At 44.0% G+C, this 17,065-nt stretch overlaps 1 protein-coding gene across 9 annotated transcripts in view; it reads left to right on the forward strand.

Annotated features, from left to right (window-relative positions):
• IDE (insulin degrading enzyme) overlaps positions 1 to 17,065 on the forward strand; it is a 135,328-nt gene that overhangs the window by 112,019 nt on the left and 6,244 nt on the right. For all 9 annotated transcript variants that reach the window (XM_075935171.2, XM_075935172.2, XM_075935177.2 and 6 more), the window contains 4 exons: positions 3,040 to 3,151; positions 8,912 to 9,079; positions 12,083 to 12,355; positions 13,616 to 13,677. In XM_075935171.2, coding sequence (XP_075791286.1) covers positions 3,040 to 3,151; positions 8,912 to 9,079; positions 12,083 to 12,355; positions 13,616 to 13,677 — 615 coding nt within the window. The remainder of the gene's footprint in view (positions 1 to 3,039; positions 3,152 to 8,911; positions 9,080 to 12,082; positions 12,356 to 13,615; positions 13,678 to 17,065) is intronic.

Consider the following 17,065-nt stretch of genomic DNA (forward strand, 5'->3'; position numbering starts at 1 on the left):
CACAGAATTAATCATCATCGAGCACATATTGTGGTGACATGTATTATGGGACCCAATCACAAGAAAAATGTTTTCTATATACAGTTTAGGAGGGACAAAAATATATATCATTGCATGTACATATGATGCATCTATCTACGGTGATCAGATCATGGTGATCAGAAATGATCAGCTTCTTCTGGGCTCCTTTCAGTCTACTTGTATGCTTAGATTTCTATTCTGACATTTGTATTTTGCCTCAATAGGGTGTTGATTTCTGCTAATAGTAGGCTAATTGTGCTCACAGTGATACCAACATGTTATAAATATTCCGTGGTAATTGTTTTCTAGAGTAGAATACATATTATTTTGGTTTTGCCTTGAGATTTCCTGTGTTTCACTTGACCTCATCTCTTTTTCCCTTTGCTTTTTCTTCATAAATGTACAGATCTTTTATAAGTTATCTGCATGAGATGGTGTGTGTGTGTGTGTGTGTGTGTGTGTGTGTGTGTGTGTGTGTGTGTGTGTGTGTGTGTGTGTATTTGATGCTGTTTAGATTGAAACTAGGGATGTAAGCGACTAGTTGCTTCTTCCCCTTGCTGCCGCTATCAGAAAGAGGCAGTAAGGGGGGGGGAGAGGAAGGGGTGCTAGGGAGAGCCATCTTAAAAGCTGGCTCCCTCCAGCTCCATGGGAGGGGGCAGGGGCACAGCGGTGGCATTCCAACTTTGAAATGTACAAGAGTCCCTGCTGGGACTCTTGTACATTTCAAAGCAGAAGTGCCCGCATGGAACCCAGGATCAACAGGGGACTCCCTGCTGGCCCCGGGCTCCATGCATCATTTTAATCTTTGAAATGCACAAGATCCTTATCGACTAATTGAATAGTCGATGAAAATCCCATCGACTATTTGATTAATCAGAATTTAACATCCGTAGTTGAAACAGTAGATTTACTGAAAATGTCCAAAACTTTAGAACTGCTTAGCAATAAACACCATATTTGGTATTTATAAAAAGCTAATTATATTTAAGACATTAAAGGAAAATCTGAATTTATCATTTTAAAATAGTTGTTTTAAGAACTAATATTCAGTTAAAATATTAACATCCACATTTAATAACTAAAGCACAGCATTGTAGTCTAAATCTGTGGGTATAGTCACATATTAGAGATTCTAGATACAGTTTTCAAAAGTGGCCAAGTAACTTAAGATTCAAAGATTCTTTTTCAAAACTGACTTGGGCACTTGGGAATCTAGGTCTCATGAAGTCAATCAGGCACTTTTATAAATTTTACCCTCTGTCTTTAGATTCAATTTTGGTCATAGTTTAGAACTATGTTACTTTATCATCTCCTGCTATATTAAATGACACATATTGATCTAGTATATTGTAGTGCATTTAAAAAAATGGATGACATTTCCGAAAGAACAAATGAAGTTTATCTTTTGCAAATAAAAATGGCAGAGGCAGTTTGTTACACTGTCATGTAGATGTAAGGGTGGTTGTTTTTTTTTTTTTTTTTAAGCTTAATCATATGTATGGTGTCTATGGGAACAAAGGCACCAAGTCAGCAAGGTGTTAAGTATGTGAATCATCTCATCTCTATTTAGTAAACTAGAAGATGTACCCAGTTTTGCTCAGGTCCTTAACTGTAGTAATGTTTGGGTTTCATTTTTAAATTAAAAGGAAAAAGTACATGCTTTATTTAAATGATTAGGGCAGGTGGTTGGAAGTAGGGTTAAATATTGGTTAACTGAATAGTTGATTAAACTCATGAATTCTTATTGGTTACTTAACTATTCTATAGTCCCAGCAGGCAGGGCCACCAGCCAGTGCACTCTGGCCCCACTCCCAAGAAGCCCTCTGCCACTCTGCGCTGCTGCCTCTGTATTAGATGCAGCAGTGCACAGGGTGCCTGATTGGAGCTGGTTTGTGAGGGCAGGTAGTTTAAAAACCTGCTCCCCTTACAGACCAGCTGCCTGTCGCCATGGACGGTTGGGGAAGGCATGGCTGGGGGAGGTAAGCCCCATGCCCCACCTCCAGCCCTGCCCCTTCTGAGGCCCCACCCTTTCCCCACCTCCATAGAGAGGCGGAGCAGTGCGCAGTGCGCGTGCTCCCCCTCCTAACCATGGGGAGAGGAAGGGAGCAGGCAGGCACGCACTCACCCCAGCTTCCCCAGTCCCGGAGGAGGTCAGAGAATGGGTGGCATGGCCCCAGCCTCCCCAGCCCCAGAGGAAGTCAGGGGGCATGCAACATGGCCCCAGCTTCCTCAGCTCCGGAGGAGGACATACCGCATGGCCTGGCCAAGTCCTGCCTCTTCTGCCCCAGAGCATGGGGAGAGCAGGCGCTGGAGGCAGCAACACTCCACCCCAGAATACCTTCTGCAGGCCCCTGTCACCTATCAGCCCATGCTACTGCCTCTGATACAGAAGCAGCAGCCCCTGTCCGGGAGGGAGAATGGAGGGCGGGTCTGAACTCCCAGACCTAGCGCAAGCCAGAACTGAGCTGGGCTGCTTGCACACCAGGCTCCTAAAACACTTGAATTGCAGAGCTGCAGCAAAGGTAAGTCCTGGACCTGGCATGAGCCAGCACTAAGCCGGGCTGCTGGACAGCCTGCTAAAAAATGTACTGGTGGAGGGAGGGGAAAACATGTGTAGTCTATAGCATTAACCTATAAACTTTTGCTTATTGGTTAATCAACTACACTATTACATCCCTAGTTGGGAGGTGAGGAGGCTTAGAGTGAGGGGTTGTTGTGTGTGGGGTGTGCAGGAATGAGGGCACTTGTTTAAATGTTTAGCTAAATGTATAAAGATGAATCCTAGCCAGTAGCACTTGATTACTACAAAAATTAATAATCCAGTAGAGGGACAATAATTTCACTTATTTCCACATTATTTTTCACTTTTTTACACTGTTTGTCTTAATTAAGCATTCCATCCTTCCATTCCTGATTTGGCATCTCACCATCAATGACTGCTATCGTTCGGCGTGCTGCCAGATTTAGGATTGTTAAGGAATAAATTAAAAAAACCTGTAATAATGTCTTCTCTTCCAGGCAGCATTAGGAATTATACAAATGGTTGAGGACATTCTCGTTGAGCATTCTCATACAAAGCCACTCCTTCCCAGTCAGCTAGTAAGATACAGAGAAGTTCAGCTCCCTGACAGTAAGTTAAATCATTTTATATATGTTATAAAGCGTGCAATATGAAGCTTCTTTCCTGGTGTCCTCTAATGACTTTTGAAGTAAATGTTAATATATTGCATGTTATTTGTCTAGAAACAATTTCAACTTCAAATGTTTTTGCACTGTAAGTCTTGCAGAATTAAATGGGAAATATAATTTAATATGAAAAGTGGAGACGGAAAGGCCAGCACACGGCTGAGCTGGACTGCTGTGGGTGGCTGGAAGCTTAGGGGAATGAGAGGGAACAGGAAAGCCCAGTGCGCAGTTCAGCTGGGCTGCAGAGGGCAGGGTAGGGTGCAGGAGCCAGCACATGGTTTAGCTGGGCTTGGGGAGGGGGCCAGGAAGGCCAAGCTGGTCTGGCAAAATCCCTCATCTGGGACTAGTCAGGTCTTGAGGATGCCAGATCAGAGAGGTCCAACCTTTAGTATTTAGCTCTTTAATATATTAGTGTTGGTGTGAAGGATGAATCAGACATGTGGTTTACGCAGCAGTTTGAAGTAAAATAATATTTAAAAATAAAAAAAATTGTTCTTCCAGTAGATGCAGAGGTATATTCCACTTAGGGTATGCATGCTTAGCTCACATGTAACCCATACACCTCTGTTCACTGTCCCAGTAGTGGCACTTAGACTACTTACAGAGAGAGAGAAAGAATGAGTTTTCTCTGAAGCAGGGGTGGGGAACCATTTTAGGGTTGGGGGCTGATGACCCACAGAAAAATCAGTCAGGGGCCCGCGCACAAGCAAGAATAAAAAAACCTCATGAATGTGGCCCCCGACTAAGAAAGACAATTCCCATATTCCCCTTGCATACCCGAGCCTAGGGAAGCCCAAGCTAATAGATTTTGTGTGCTCCAGTTCCACGGGAGAACAGTGCAGGGGCTGGAGTGCCAGCACAGGCTCCCCAATGTTGGGGTTGGGGAGCCTGAGCCTCGGGCTGGATCCAGGCAAGTTGGGGCTGGATCCAGGCAAGTCGGGGCTGCATCCCGTCCTGATCCATAAGTTTCCCACTCCTCGACAGCCTTAGCTGAGAGCTAGCTGCCTTTTAGTTCAAGAGGTAGAGGCTCATGCACTAGACTTCAGAAGTCCCAGGTTTGCTTTTGTTTGTCAGCATTACACACGGAAGCCAGAGATTTGGCCTTACCATACCTATGGAGGTATATATGTCTGTGGCCCCCCTCCTGGCTATCTGAGGTGGCACTACCCTGACACCCTGCAGTTCCTTCTTACCTTGTTTGGCTGGAGTTAGAGCAGGGGTTCCCAACCTGGGGTATGTGTACCCCCAGGGGGTATGAGAAGCTTGTCAAGGAGGTACGGGGAATATTTGGTAAATAACTAGCTTATCCTAATTGAAATATTCCAGAAGTAGTAGTGTTAGTGAAAAAAGTTGTGGATTCTAGAGTCTAGAATTTATTTCCTTTCCTATTGAATAGGGAGTACAGGAAGGTTTACTTAAAGCCAAGACGGCACAGGGACTGAAAAAGGTTGGGAACCCCTGAGTTAGAGCTTTGTGTGGTGTAACCTTACAACCTTGCAATCAGATTTAGCTGGGTTTCTATTGACTATACAGGCAGTCCCCGGGTTACGTACAAGATAGGGACTGTAGATTTGTTCTTAAGTTGAATCTGTATGTAAGTCGGAACTGGCGTCCAGATTCAGCCGCTGCTGAAACTGACCGCCAGTTCTGACTTACATACAGATTCAACTTAAGAACCCCAAGCTTCCCCAAGTCAGCTGCTGCTGAAACTGATCAGCGCTGATTCCAGGAAGCCTGGGGCAGAGCAACTCTGCCTCGGGCTTCCTGTAGTCAGCGCTGGTCAGTTTCAGCAGCGGCTGACTTGGGGACGCCTGGGGCAGAGCAGCTGGGGTGCTGCTGGGTTGCTCCAGTAGCACCGCTCCTCGGCGCTACTGGACCAACCCAGCAGCACCCCAGCTGCTCTGCCCCAGGTGTCCTGATTCAGCCACTGCTGAAACTGACCAGCAGCGGCTGAATCAGGACCTGGGGCAGAGCAGCTGGGGTGCTGCAGGGTTGGTCCAGTAGTGCCCAGAGCGGCGCTGCAGGACCAATCGGCAGAGCCCCAGCTGCTCTGCTCCAGGGTCCAAACAAAAGACTGGTCTGCTGGGGGGGGGGGGCACACTAGCCGCCCCCCCCTCCCCCCCAGCAGACCAGGGACACCGGGAGCAGAGCCGCAGCGGCAGCGGAGTGCCGCGCCTCTGAGGCTTTGCTCTGGCAAAGTCTCAGAGGCGCGGGGCTGCCGCTTCAGTCCCGGTGCCTGTGGTCTGCTGGGGACCGTCCCCAGCAGACCACAGGCACCTGGACTGGAGCGGCAGTTCCCCGCGCTTCTGAGGCTTTGCTCTGGCCTCAGAAGCGCGGGAACCCGCCCGGTGCCCCTGGTCTGCTGGAGACGGTCTCCAGCAGACCAGGGGCACCAGAGCAGCTTACGAACGGGGCTTTCTCGCCCTGGAGCTCGCAGGTAGCAATCCGCTACCTCAACCTCCGGGGCGAGAGAGCCCCGTTCGTAAGTGCGTATCCGACGTAAGTCGGATCCGCGTAAGTCGGGGACTGCCTGTAGTTAGTATTTAGTGTTAGTTAGTAGTTAATCAGTTTTTCCCCCATTGATGCTCTCGCCTAACACTTGTCCTTTGTGTAGGGAAGTAATCCCTAACAATGATCCCACATGCGGTGCCTGCTCTCTCGTGGCAAGCACCACCTGAAAGATCATTGCTTGATCCCAAGAGTAAGGAAGTACGGATAGAATTGATATCAGGATCAGTATGGGGGAGTCCAGTACCAGGAACCTCCTCTTAGTACAGTGGGGACATTCCAGTGCTGTTGTTCACATGGGGACTGATACTGCTATGCAGTTTTATTTTATATTTGTATATGTATTTAAGAATGTATTTATTAGGTGGTGTATCTCTACTGTCTTAGGGCTTTGATGTAGGGATGTTAGATGTTGTCTGTTTTAGTAATTATGTAGTCACAACAAATTTTAGTGGTTACAGTTACTAAAATGCTCCTCTCCGGGGTGGGGCTGGCAGTCAGTGTGCTCCTGTCTCCCAGCACCACTTCTGGGGAGCCCCATGCCACCCTGCGCTGCTGCCTCTGTATGAGAGGCAGCAGCGTGGAGCAAGAGGTGGACCTAGTCTGTGAGGGGAACCGGTTTAAAAATCAGTTCTCCATGCAGCCTGGTTCCTGCCTGCTGCCCCACACTGCTGCCACTGATACATAGGCAGCAACCCCTGTCCCCCATCAAACTCCCCACAGACAGAGGCTGCTCTGTGGCAGCAGCTCCTGTCCACAGGGTGCCCAAGCTCCCCATGGACAGAGGCTGCTCCAGCATACCATAACAGCAGCAGGCAGCTTTCCTGCATGCTCTTCATTTAAAACTTGGTCCAGCAGTCTGGGACTGAGCCAGCCTTCTGGTCTGAGTTTAAAATGCAGAGCATGTGGGGGAGAGGTTGCAGTTAATCGGGACTGTTAACTGACAAGCAGTCACTTACCCGTTAAGTGGTTAGCCGGCTAGCTGCTAACATCCCTATTTGGTATGGAACTTTGAAATTTGTCAGGGGCAGAGTACCCAGGTCTAAGATATGCATTTTAGTAATCTGCTGAAAATCCATTTGGATTGGGCAGAATTAAAAGGGTTTTTAAAATATATTTTGCGCATCTGCAGTGGGTTTATAATATTTATAATTATGTGCCAGCATTCTCCTGGCTTTGCACATACATGCATATGTTAGCTCAACTTTTATGTTTAGTGTGTAGGTGCATGTGCAATACAACCTGAGCCCTCCCTCATTCAACGCAGTCAGAGCCCTGCCTCATTCTGTATGAGGTTTTAATGTGCATATTGAATGACCAGAGCTCCTGGAGAGCAACTTTTCATTGTTTACAGTTAAGGATGTATTGCTCTTCATTGATTAAAGTGTAATTTCTATGCAAATAACTTCTTGCCATGTTTAATAACTGATTATTTTTTAACCTAAGATGATTTTACAGAATATATTTATAGTACAGGCAGTCCCCGACTTACGTGGATCCGACTTACGTCGGATTCCTAGATACGAACGGGGTGAGGCAACTCCCGCACATGCGCAGCAGCATTCCCGGGGCTCGCTCACCTGGGTCCTAGGATCCTCCTCCTCCTCGGGGAGCTGCCGGGCAGAGGAAAAGTGCCTCCCCACGCCCGCTGCCCCTCCCACCCCCCTGCCAGCAACAGGCTGCCGAACAGACAAAAGCAGCCTCTCTGCCCCTCCTCCCCTCTATACATGCCGGGCTCCCGGAGCGCAGCAGCGTCCCCGGGGCTCGCTCACCTGGGTCCTAGAATCCACCTCCTCCTCCTCTTCGGCCGGCTCCAACTGGCTTCTGCCTGCAGCAGCTGGCCACAGGGACAGGGATCCCGCAGAGCTGCCGGGCAGAGGAAAAGTGCCTCCCCACGCCCGCTGCCCCCCCCCCTGCGGCCTCGCATCCTGCACGCCTCCCCCCTCCCCCCCCTGCCAGCAACAGGCTGCCCCCTCCCCTGAGCAACAGGCTGCTGAACAGCAGACAAAAGCAGCCTCTCCGCCCCTCCTCCCCCTATACATGCTGGGCTCCCTGGGCAAACAAAGACTCCACCAAAACAAACAAAGTGCTGGCCTCATTGTGTTAGCAAAAAAAGGACCCTCCTCCTAGAACCCTGGGTGGTGTGTGGAAATAAAGCTATTAGCTCAAAGCATGGTGCAGAGCTCTTTGGTATTTGATGAGTTACTCCTTTAGTCCTGAGTTTGTCACAGGGACAGAAATAGATGTGAAATCTTCTGAACAGGGGAACAGACAGCAAAACAAACATTAGAGGGGAGTTAACCTTTCCCTATGCTATCCAAAACTAAAAAAAATGTTTGGCTAGAGTTTCCCCTACAATATGTACCAGTTCCGACTTACATACAAATTCAACTTAAGAACAAACCTACAGTCCCTATCTTGTACGTAACCCGGGGACTGCCTGTACCCAAAGTTTTTTCACTGCCAAAGTAGCCAAGATTTAATCACTAATTACTACATAGATGCAGGACAATTCCTGGGAATATGTATGAATAGATAGCTAATGTACAGCCAAAGACCATAATTTCCAGATGATCATTAACCTTTAGTAAATGCCATGTACTAAAGAAGCTATTAGTAATATTTGTTGAATTAATTGTAATGTTCATAAAGCTGTTGGATTGACTGTTGTAGAAATTGAAGTCCTCTGTTTACAAACAAAAGCATGGGAGAGGGTAATGCAAGCTTCCCCTCCAACCACACAAATGTACCTCAACACTCATCCATAGGGACTACCTGTGGGTGTAGGGATAAGATGGATGCAATAGTACCAATTCTAATCAGTGGGAAATTAGAAGACGCATTTAAGATCATTATGAGAGGAGGTATCTGGCATGGTGTTCTCTGTGAGGACCTTTGGGTTTTGCAATTCGCTTATCCATTTGACCGGACAAAACTTTTGGAATTGACTTACCGTTTGACTTGCCAATACTTCCCAGCTAGGATTTGTTAATCTTGTTAACAGTTTATAAAAATCTTTTCTCCCATAGGTTGGTGAAAAGGTTGCCTGATTATTAATAGAAGATCTGCTTTTAGTCTGTCCTTCTTTTGTAATCAGATTCAGTCTGCAGTTAGACTTTCTGCTTTTTCTACTTAGATTCTATTTGGAATGGTGTATATAATGAGTGCGCCCAATTACTGTCACTTCATCTTTCAGGAGGCTGGTTTGTCTATCAACAGAGGAATGAAGTTCATAACAATTGTGGCATAGAAATATATTACCAAACAGATATGCAGAGTACCTCTGAGAATATGTTTTTGGAGCTCTTCTGTCAAATTATATCAGAGCCTTGCTTCAACACTCTGCGTACCAAGGAACAGTTAGGTGAGTTTTCCCAGTGTTGTCCTTCACATCTCAGTAATAACTAAGGATAAATGTGATGACAGACTTTCTGTAGCTCTTTTTCTATCCTGCTTCCTCAATTCCGTTTAAAGTATATTTAGTAAATTTACATTTATTATTTTAATGAGTGGAGACCTCGGAGAATATGATTGTTCACATAGGTAAAGGAGATGATCCTGAATGCTGTGTTTTTTTCAAGACTGAAATATTAAGATTGTCTCACTCCAGAAGAAAATGGTTGCATAGAAAACACTTTATCCAAAGCTGAGAATGACAGGAGGGTGAGATTATATCAGCTTTCCAAAGCTTGATGTCTGCTAGAAGAAAACTGAGTGATACTGACAGAGAATCAGTGAAACTGAGGACTAAAAAGCTTTTATAGGAAGTGTTAAGCAACAGTGCTTGCAAAGCTGTAGGTGTGACTCCTGGTTAGGAAGGATGTGCCTGCACATAGAGCTAATTTAAATTAAATTTGTTTCACCAATACCTCTTCAGTTCTCAGATTCCTCTCACATCAGAAACAGAGACACTGTTTGCGCATGCTTGATCCAATGGCTGCTACCGTAGAGCTAAAATTATCAAATTGCAATAAAATGAAAAATATGAAGCTTTGTAGTTTTCTAGCTCAGTTCCTTAAATCACATTCACTAAACTTGCCTCTCTATTAGGCTTGTGTTTACAATAGTAAAACCATTCTTCTTTTTCCCAAGTGGTCATTGTCCTTTCTTCTGCCATATACACTACATGAAGAATGGTCTTTTTTTTTTTTTTTAAGTAGCGGGCTATGTCACTTGCTCACTACTCTTGCCAACCCCCCTTTCATGGAGGGTAGGCAACCTTGGCTCCTCCCCCCCATCCCCCAGCCACTGGGAAGAGCCAGCCCGGGCCCCCTCTCTCCCGCTCCACATCAGCCTGGGCCTCCCTTCTCCCTGACCCCCGCTGCACCAACCCGGGACCCCTTTCTCCCTGCTCGTCCCCACCCTGCCAACCTGGGCCCCCCTACTCTCTGTTCCCCACCCCTTGCTGCATCAGCCCAGTTTCCCCCCTTCTCTCTCTCCTCTCTCCCCACCCGGCAATTTGGACCCCTTCTCCCCACTCACATGAGCCCGGGCCCCCCTTCTTCCTCCTCCTTTCCTCTCTTCCCCCTCCCCCCTGTCAACACAGGGCTCTCTTCTCCCCTCCTCTCCCCCCCCACCACCCTGGGCCCCCCTTCTCTCTTTCCCTACTCTCTGTCGCACCAGCCCAGGCTCCCATTCTGCCTCCTACCCCCCACCCTGCCAGCCCAGACCCATTTTCCTCCCCTCCCCACGATCTTCTCTCCCTCTCTGGCTACCGAGCGGTTGGGCCCTTTCCCTCCTCAGCCTCCAAGAATGGAAGAGGGGAAAGGGCATAGGCTGCATGGCTCACGGCTCTCCCGAGCACAGAGGGGAGGGCAGAGGGAGGGGCTGCAGGATGCGGAGTGACCCATGACATCACTATGTTGTCCCGCAGGAAATGTTTTCTTTAATATATTGTAAGGAAAAAGAAATCTCTTCTGCCAAACCACAAATCATACATTAAAGAACAACTTGTAACTTAATGCCTACAAATAAGTCTTTTGAACATGAATTATGCCAATATCCTCCTTATTACAGCGCACAGTTCATTTTTTATGCTACTGTAATAACGATAAAAGCTATTATGTTGATAGAGCTTTTCATTATGAAGGCTCTTGTTCTTAGATTAACTAATGTTATGCCTGGGACAAGTGACCAATGTGCATGCATGTGTGATGCAAATGGAGGAGTGTCAAGCACAAAATGCCCTGCTAAGATGAATAAAGACTTTGGGTAATTCCCTCTTGTCACCCAGTATTATTATATCAAATAAATTATCATCTTGGAAATTACATATTTCAAAATGAATATTAATTTGGAGATTAAAAAAGATAATAAAAAAACAGTAAGTGTCTGACCTGACCTATGTCTTCATGGATATGAAAAGTTGAGGGATCATTTCTAATATCTAGGCACAGCTCTGTACAACTGCATAATATTACAGATGTGGGTCCATTGTGTGTAATAGAAGTATTAGCCATGTATTAGAGATTCAGTCATTTAACTAAGAATTTCCCTGTTTGTATGGATTTCAGCAAGGATCATGATTCTCAGTCTTGAGAATCTTAAGTTTTAAACTATAGGGTATGTCTAGACTACATGGCTCCATCGACGGAGCAATGTAAACTTGTTTACCCGACATAGTCAATGAAGTGGGGATTTAAATAATCCCCGCTTCATTAAAATAAAAATGGCCACCGCGCTGTGCCGACAATCAGCTGATGCGGCACAGCGCGGCAGTCTAGACGTGGATCGGTCGACAAAGGAAGCCTTTGTCGACCGCTCCCTTATGCCTCGTGAAGTAAGGATCTAAAAAATACAAACTGTGTAACTGATACAATTTCTGTCAGTTACGTGGTTAACCACCTGGGGCTGCCGGGATTGCTGGGGCCACTGGCGCGCACAGCCCCAAAGGGCTGCTATCGCTCCCAACCTTGCAGGGCTTCCATGACTCCTGCAGCTCTCGGCCCCATGAGGTTGCTAGAGCTATCACTCCCAGCCCTGTGGGTTTGACAGGACTGCCAGAGTGCTGCCAAGGCCGCAGGCTGCCGGTGCCCTGGGCCCATGGGGGTATTATGGCTGCTGCGGCTCCTGGTCTTATGAAAACCTGAACTAGTGGGATAACTGATAAGTGGCAACTCTATCAATTAACCAGTTAACTGGTTAAACTCTTACATCCCTAGTTTCTAGTATATGACACTTTGAATAACTTGATAAAATGTGGGACAAGGTGTGTCGCCTGTTGACATAGGACAAATAAGGAATGAATGCTTACTGTACCTTACATTGATAACGGCCAGAATTCATTGAAGAGAAGGCAGACTGAAACATTTTTTTACTGGATATTGATATAGACACAGTTAACCAGTTGCAATTTTTTTTCCTCGAGGTTACATTGTGTTCAGTGGTCCACGACGGGCTAATGGCATACAAGGACTGCGATTTATTATTCAGTCAGAAAAACCACCACACTACTTAGAAAGCAGGGTTGAAGCTTTCCTAAAAACTATGGAGAAGTGCATTGAAGATATGTCAGAAGAAGCTTTCCAGAAACATATCCAAGCATTAGCAATTCGTCGCCTAGACAAACCAAAGAAGTTGTCTGCAGAGTGTGCTAAATACTGGGGAGAAATAATTTCTCAGCAGTATAACTTTGACAGAGGTAAGAAAAACAGAAGCAGCAGTGCAAGGTGGCAGGGGACTCCCCAGGAGTGGGGCTGAGAGCACACTGGCTACCAGCCCTGTCCCTAGGGACTATTGAATAATTGTGTAACTGTTGAAAGTTGATGAAGTTACACAACTGTTCAATTTACACGCTATCTAACATTCCTATTTAGAACCATATTAAAGTCCTGGTCTTTACAACATCCTCTGGGCAGGAGTTCCACAGGTTGTGTGTTGTGTTAAGAAATACTTCCTTTTATTTGTTTTAAACCTACTACCTATTAATTTCAATTGGTGACCCCTATTTTTTGTGTTATGGGAGCAAGTATATAATTTTTCATGTTCTACTTTCTCCACACCAGTCATGGGTTTATAGACCTCTCTAGTGTCCCCCCTTAGTCTCCTCTTTTCTAAGCTGAAAAGTCCCACTGGCTTCCCATCATCCCTGAATTCAATTTAAAATTCATTCTGTTTTTCAGACCTCACCATGGACCAATGCCAATCTGCCTCTTGATTTTCTAGTCACTTACTCATCACCCTACGTGTTTTAATTATTCAACTTTATCCTCCTGTCCCAAGTCTCCTCATTTGAAAGTTGCTCCTTTTTTTTTATGCTGCCCCTTATGGTAGACTCAATGTTTCTGTAATTACACTTTTATAGTGTGGTTATATAATGGATTTACATTCATTTTAGCATATCTATATTTAGTAATATACATCAGCTATTGAGTCACTTCCTCATTTTTAAGACCTTTCTTTTCATTTCAGACCACTAAAGCCTATTCACATTTTCTTTCTTCTATTATATATGTTAAAACTCATGCCATCTTGCTATTTGTTAAATAAAAATTCCCAGATTATAACAACTGAATAAAAAGTCATCTATGTAGTCAGTATCTGTTATGGATCTGTTCACTTTTTTTTTTTTGAAGATGGAATTCAGAAATAGATATTCCTTTTTAGAAAATGAATACTATTCTGTTCTAGCAGTACTTTTATTTTAAGTATATGCTGTTTTCTAGTCCTTTATAGCACATTCAATCAAACAGGTTCATTTTGTGTGAATTTTTTTTCAAGCTTCCACTGCTACTTATTTTTCATAGACTCAAATGGGGTACCTTGTAAGTTAAGAATGAAAAGCATATAATTTGCAGTCAGTTGCCCTGTCTAAATGTGAAAGAAAAGTACTTTGAACAAATGCCATGATTATAACCAGCTATTATTTGCAGACTTGTTTTAATTAAAACTTGTTGTTCAGATAATATTGAAGTGGCGTATCTAAAGACCCTGACCAAGGATGATATCATACAGTTCTATAAGGTAAGTTTGTCATATATTTAGAACTTTATTACTAAGAAACATAGGCACTAAAAGAAAATATGCTTGGAATTATTTCTGTGAATTGCAAGCTAGTATATTTATCTAAGATTCTCTTATCTTTGTTATCACTAATGAAATTCTTAGGGAGTTCATTTGTTCCTGCTTTTTTTTCCCCCTACCTGAAATCATAACAGACACACTGGAAATTCATGCTGTAAAAAAATCTTCACTATTGTATAAATGTTACTGTTTTCCACAAGGAAATGCAATTTTACCATTTTTTTTAATTCAGAAGCACTTGAAATATTCTTGCAAAGATACAGAAATTTGTAAGAATTCTCACCAGACCTCACTGACCAATGGCTCTTCTGAGAAACAGATCATGGACCTGTTTCTCCACTAGGGTCACTGGAATTGAAGGAAGTGGTACAGCACCTGGTTGCCATTTGTGAGGTGTGACCTCCCACAGCTTAATTAGATAAAATACTGCGGACTTACTGTTAGATAGTAATGACTTTTAGTGACTGTAGACCACATCAGATTCAGTCAGGGACAATGATAGTTCCATGGGAAATAACTTTATTCCAAAATAATTAATTCAGTGCATGGTCCTCTGGAAAATGCTACAGACCATAAATGGCTGGTTGGGCAAATACAGAAAACAAACTCAAAATTTAATACATCCAGCACAGATTAAAAAAATAATTAATTTCCTTTAACCTGGCAGATATTTAGAGGTTGACTACTAAAAACTCATGAAAGTAGAAAATAGAGAAGACTTATTCAGATCTTCAAAAATATGAGAATTCAATTACATATGTTAGTGTGTTTGAAGTATATACGCTTTCATCACCATCAGCAGCTTAAATGTTATCTGTTCATGCAGAAAATACATTTTTAAAACAAATTAGAAGAATTTGGTTTTTTTTATGAAGTAGTAAGCTGTTGGGTGATTTTCAGTGTTCTTGCGAAGATTTTTCCTTGTTGTGCTTTTTATTTTAATTTTGCTATGGACTCTATCTAATGAGACCTAGACAAATTTTAAGACCCATTTATTGGCAATTTCCCATCATAGATTGACTAAGGATAATAGTCATAGACTGATTCAAACAACAGATTACTTACCAAGTTATTTTCCTTTAATGACATAGCCTATATAGTCATTATATAAATTAGTTAGACAAAGGCAGATGAAGTAATATGTTTTACTGGACCAACTTCTGCTGGTGATGGACAAGCTGTCAAGCCACACAGAATTCTTCAGATCTGGGAAAGAACATCCAATGTCACAGCAAATGGAAAGTAGAACAGAATGTTTGGCATAACATGACTCCGCACGCTCCGCTGCTATGGGAGCACAGGGGGAAAGGCATCCAGACAAACACTTTGTTGCATTGCCGTTCCTTCAGCTGGTGGGGACGGGGAGCAGCAGCATACAGAGCTGCTTCCTCCTCCCCGTCAGGATCCGAACAACAGGTGTTCTCGGATCAGGGACATCTGGATTAAGTTGGTTCAAGTGTAATTGTCTGTTCCTATCCACATAATTATTGTTTGATCATTTAATGCACAGATTGAGGTACACTACCTGTTGTGATAGGCATACGTAAGGCTTCATGGATCTTGAAAAGTGTATGGGGGGACATGGACTATTGTAAACGTGGAGATAAGTGTTTTGCATCTGTTGAACTGGAAGGGTCTGGTGTTGCTTTGAGTTGGAGTGTCTGAGTTGGAGTGTCCTGGTTTATAGGAGCTTGCGTTTCATGCTAATCTTGGAGAGGCTGGGGGTAGGGATGTAAAATCGCATTTAATCAGCTAACCAGTTAAACTGGTTAGTTTAACCAGCCCCCTTCCCTGTCCTGCAGCCCATTGGGAGGGGAAGGTAGGGCTCTGGGGACTGGCAGCAGCCTGCAGCTGCCTCCCCCTGCCCTGCAGCTCGTTTTGGGGGACAAGGCTCCAGAGGCTGGCCCCAGCCTCCAGTGGCCTCCTCTAGCTTGCTGCTTCTTCGGTGGAATGGGGTTTGCTTTCCAACCCCCACGGTGGTCCCAGGCCTGGGGCGGTGGGACCGGTGACGAGGGGCATGGGAGTCCACCTCCCGTCTAGTACTGTTTGTGGCAGGGGGGCCATTTACCCGGTTGAGTGGCTGGCCGACCATGTGGAGCTCCATCCCCAGCTGGTGCCTCTTCTGCTGGTGTGGCAGCACCCAGTGGTCACTTTACATGTACTAGAAAACATTCTCATTCTAGGCACTTCCCATTGTCCTAGCACAACCAAACTTTGACCTTGCTTTTAAGTTATGATAAAAGGAAACTGCATGCCAAATTTGGTGGTGTTAGCTCTTACCATTTGGGAGGAGTTCTTGAACAGACTTCAGACAGGCAGATGGACTCACAGACAGACTGACTCTCAAACTCTCTAAAATATATTTATATCTATATCTGTTTCTAGATAGATTATAAAATTGTATTGCTTTCTAGTCTCTCCTGATAGGAATTCACTTTACATCATGTACTAGGTTTCAATAGATTTGTCATAACAAAATTTGTTTATTAAATATTGATACAAATATATCATAATTAAGCTAACTGATTACATAGTTCAAAAGTATGATTGCAATTAAGTCAAACCATTCTGTGCCAATATGATTTTCTCCCTTCATCTTTCCTAACCATTGAATCTAGTTAGTACAGTTTTTAATGGGAAGGAAGCAATTGATGTTTAGCTAGAGGCACGTTCAGTATGTTTTAATCCATAGTATATATTAATACATTGTTACACATGTTTATTTTTATATTAGCTATATATTCACAATTTTTATATACAAATTTCTGGTTTAGTTTTTTCACATTACAGTTTCTCATATAAGCAATCTAACCGTCCTCACTAATTTAAATCTCTTTTTAGTCAATATACACTTTTTGTTTGTTCTATATTATCTCCTGTGGATTTCTTTTTCAGTCAACCATTTGATAGATTAAACTCATTGTAGTGGTCTCTGTTCCATAGCTAGTTACAGTCCCTGATGCTGGGTTACATTCCTTCTCTATCACTCATATTCAAAGGAAACTTTTCTGTTAACTGGCTGCCAGGAGGATACATCTAGACTACAGGCTTCTTTCGAAAGAGGATTTTTCGAAAGAGGTATTTTTCAAAAGAGGCTTTTTCGAAAGAGTCTAGACAGCAGCAACACTTTCGAAAAAGCGACCTGCTCTTTTAAAAGAGTGCACCCAGGCAATCTGGATGCTCTCTTTTGAAAAAGCCCTGTTTGCGTTCAAGAATGTCTTTTTTCAAAAGAGCTCTTTCGGGGAAAAAAAGCATTCTTCTTTGTAAAATGAAGTTTACCGCTGTTGAAAAAATTGCACGTTCTTTTGATTTAATTTTGAAAGAACGT

This window comes from Pelodiscus sinensis, chromosome 8, assembly GCF_052426305.1.
Source record: "Pelodiscus sinensis isolate ZL-2025 chromosome 8, ASM5242630v1, whole genome shotgun sequence".
NCBI lineage: Eukaryota > Metazoa > Chordata > Testudines > Trionychidae > Pelodiscus > Pelodiscus sinensis.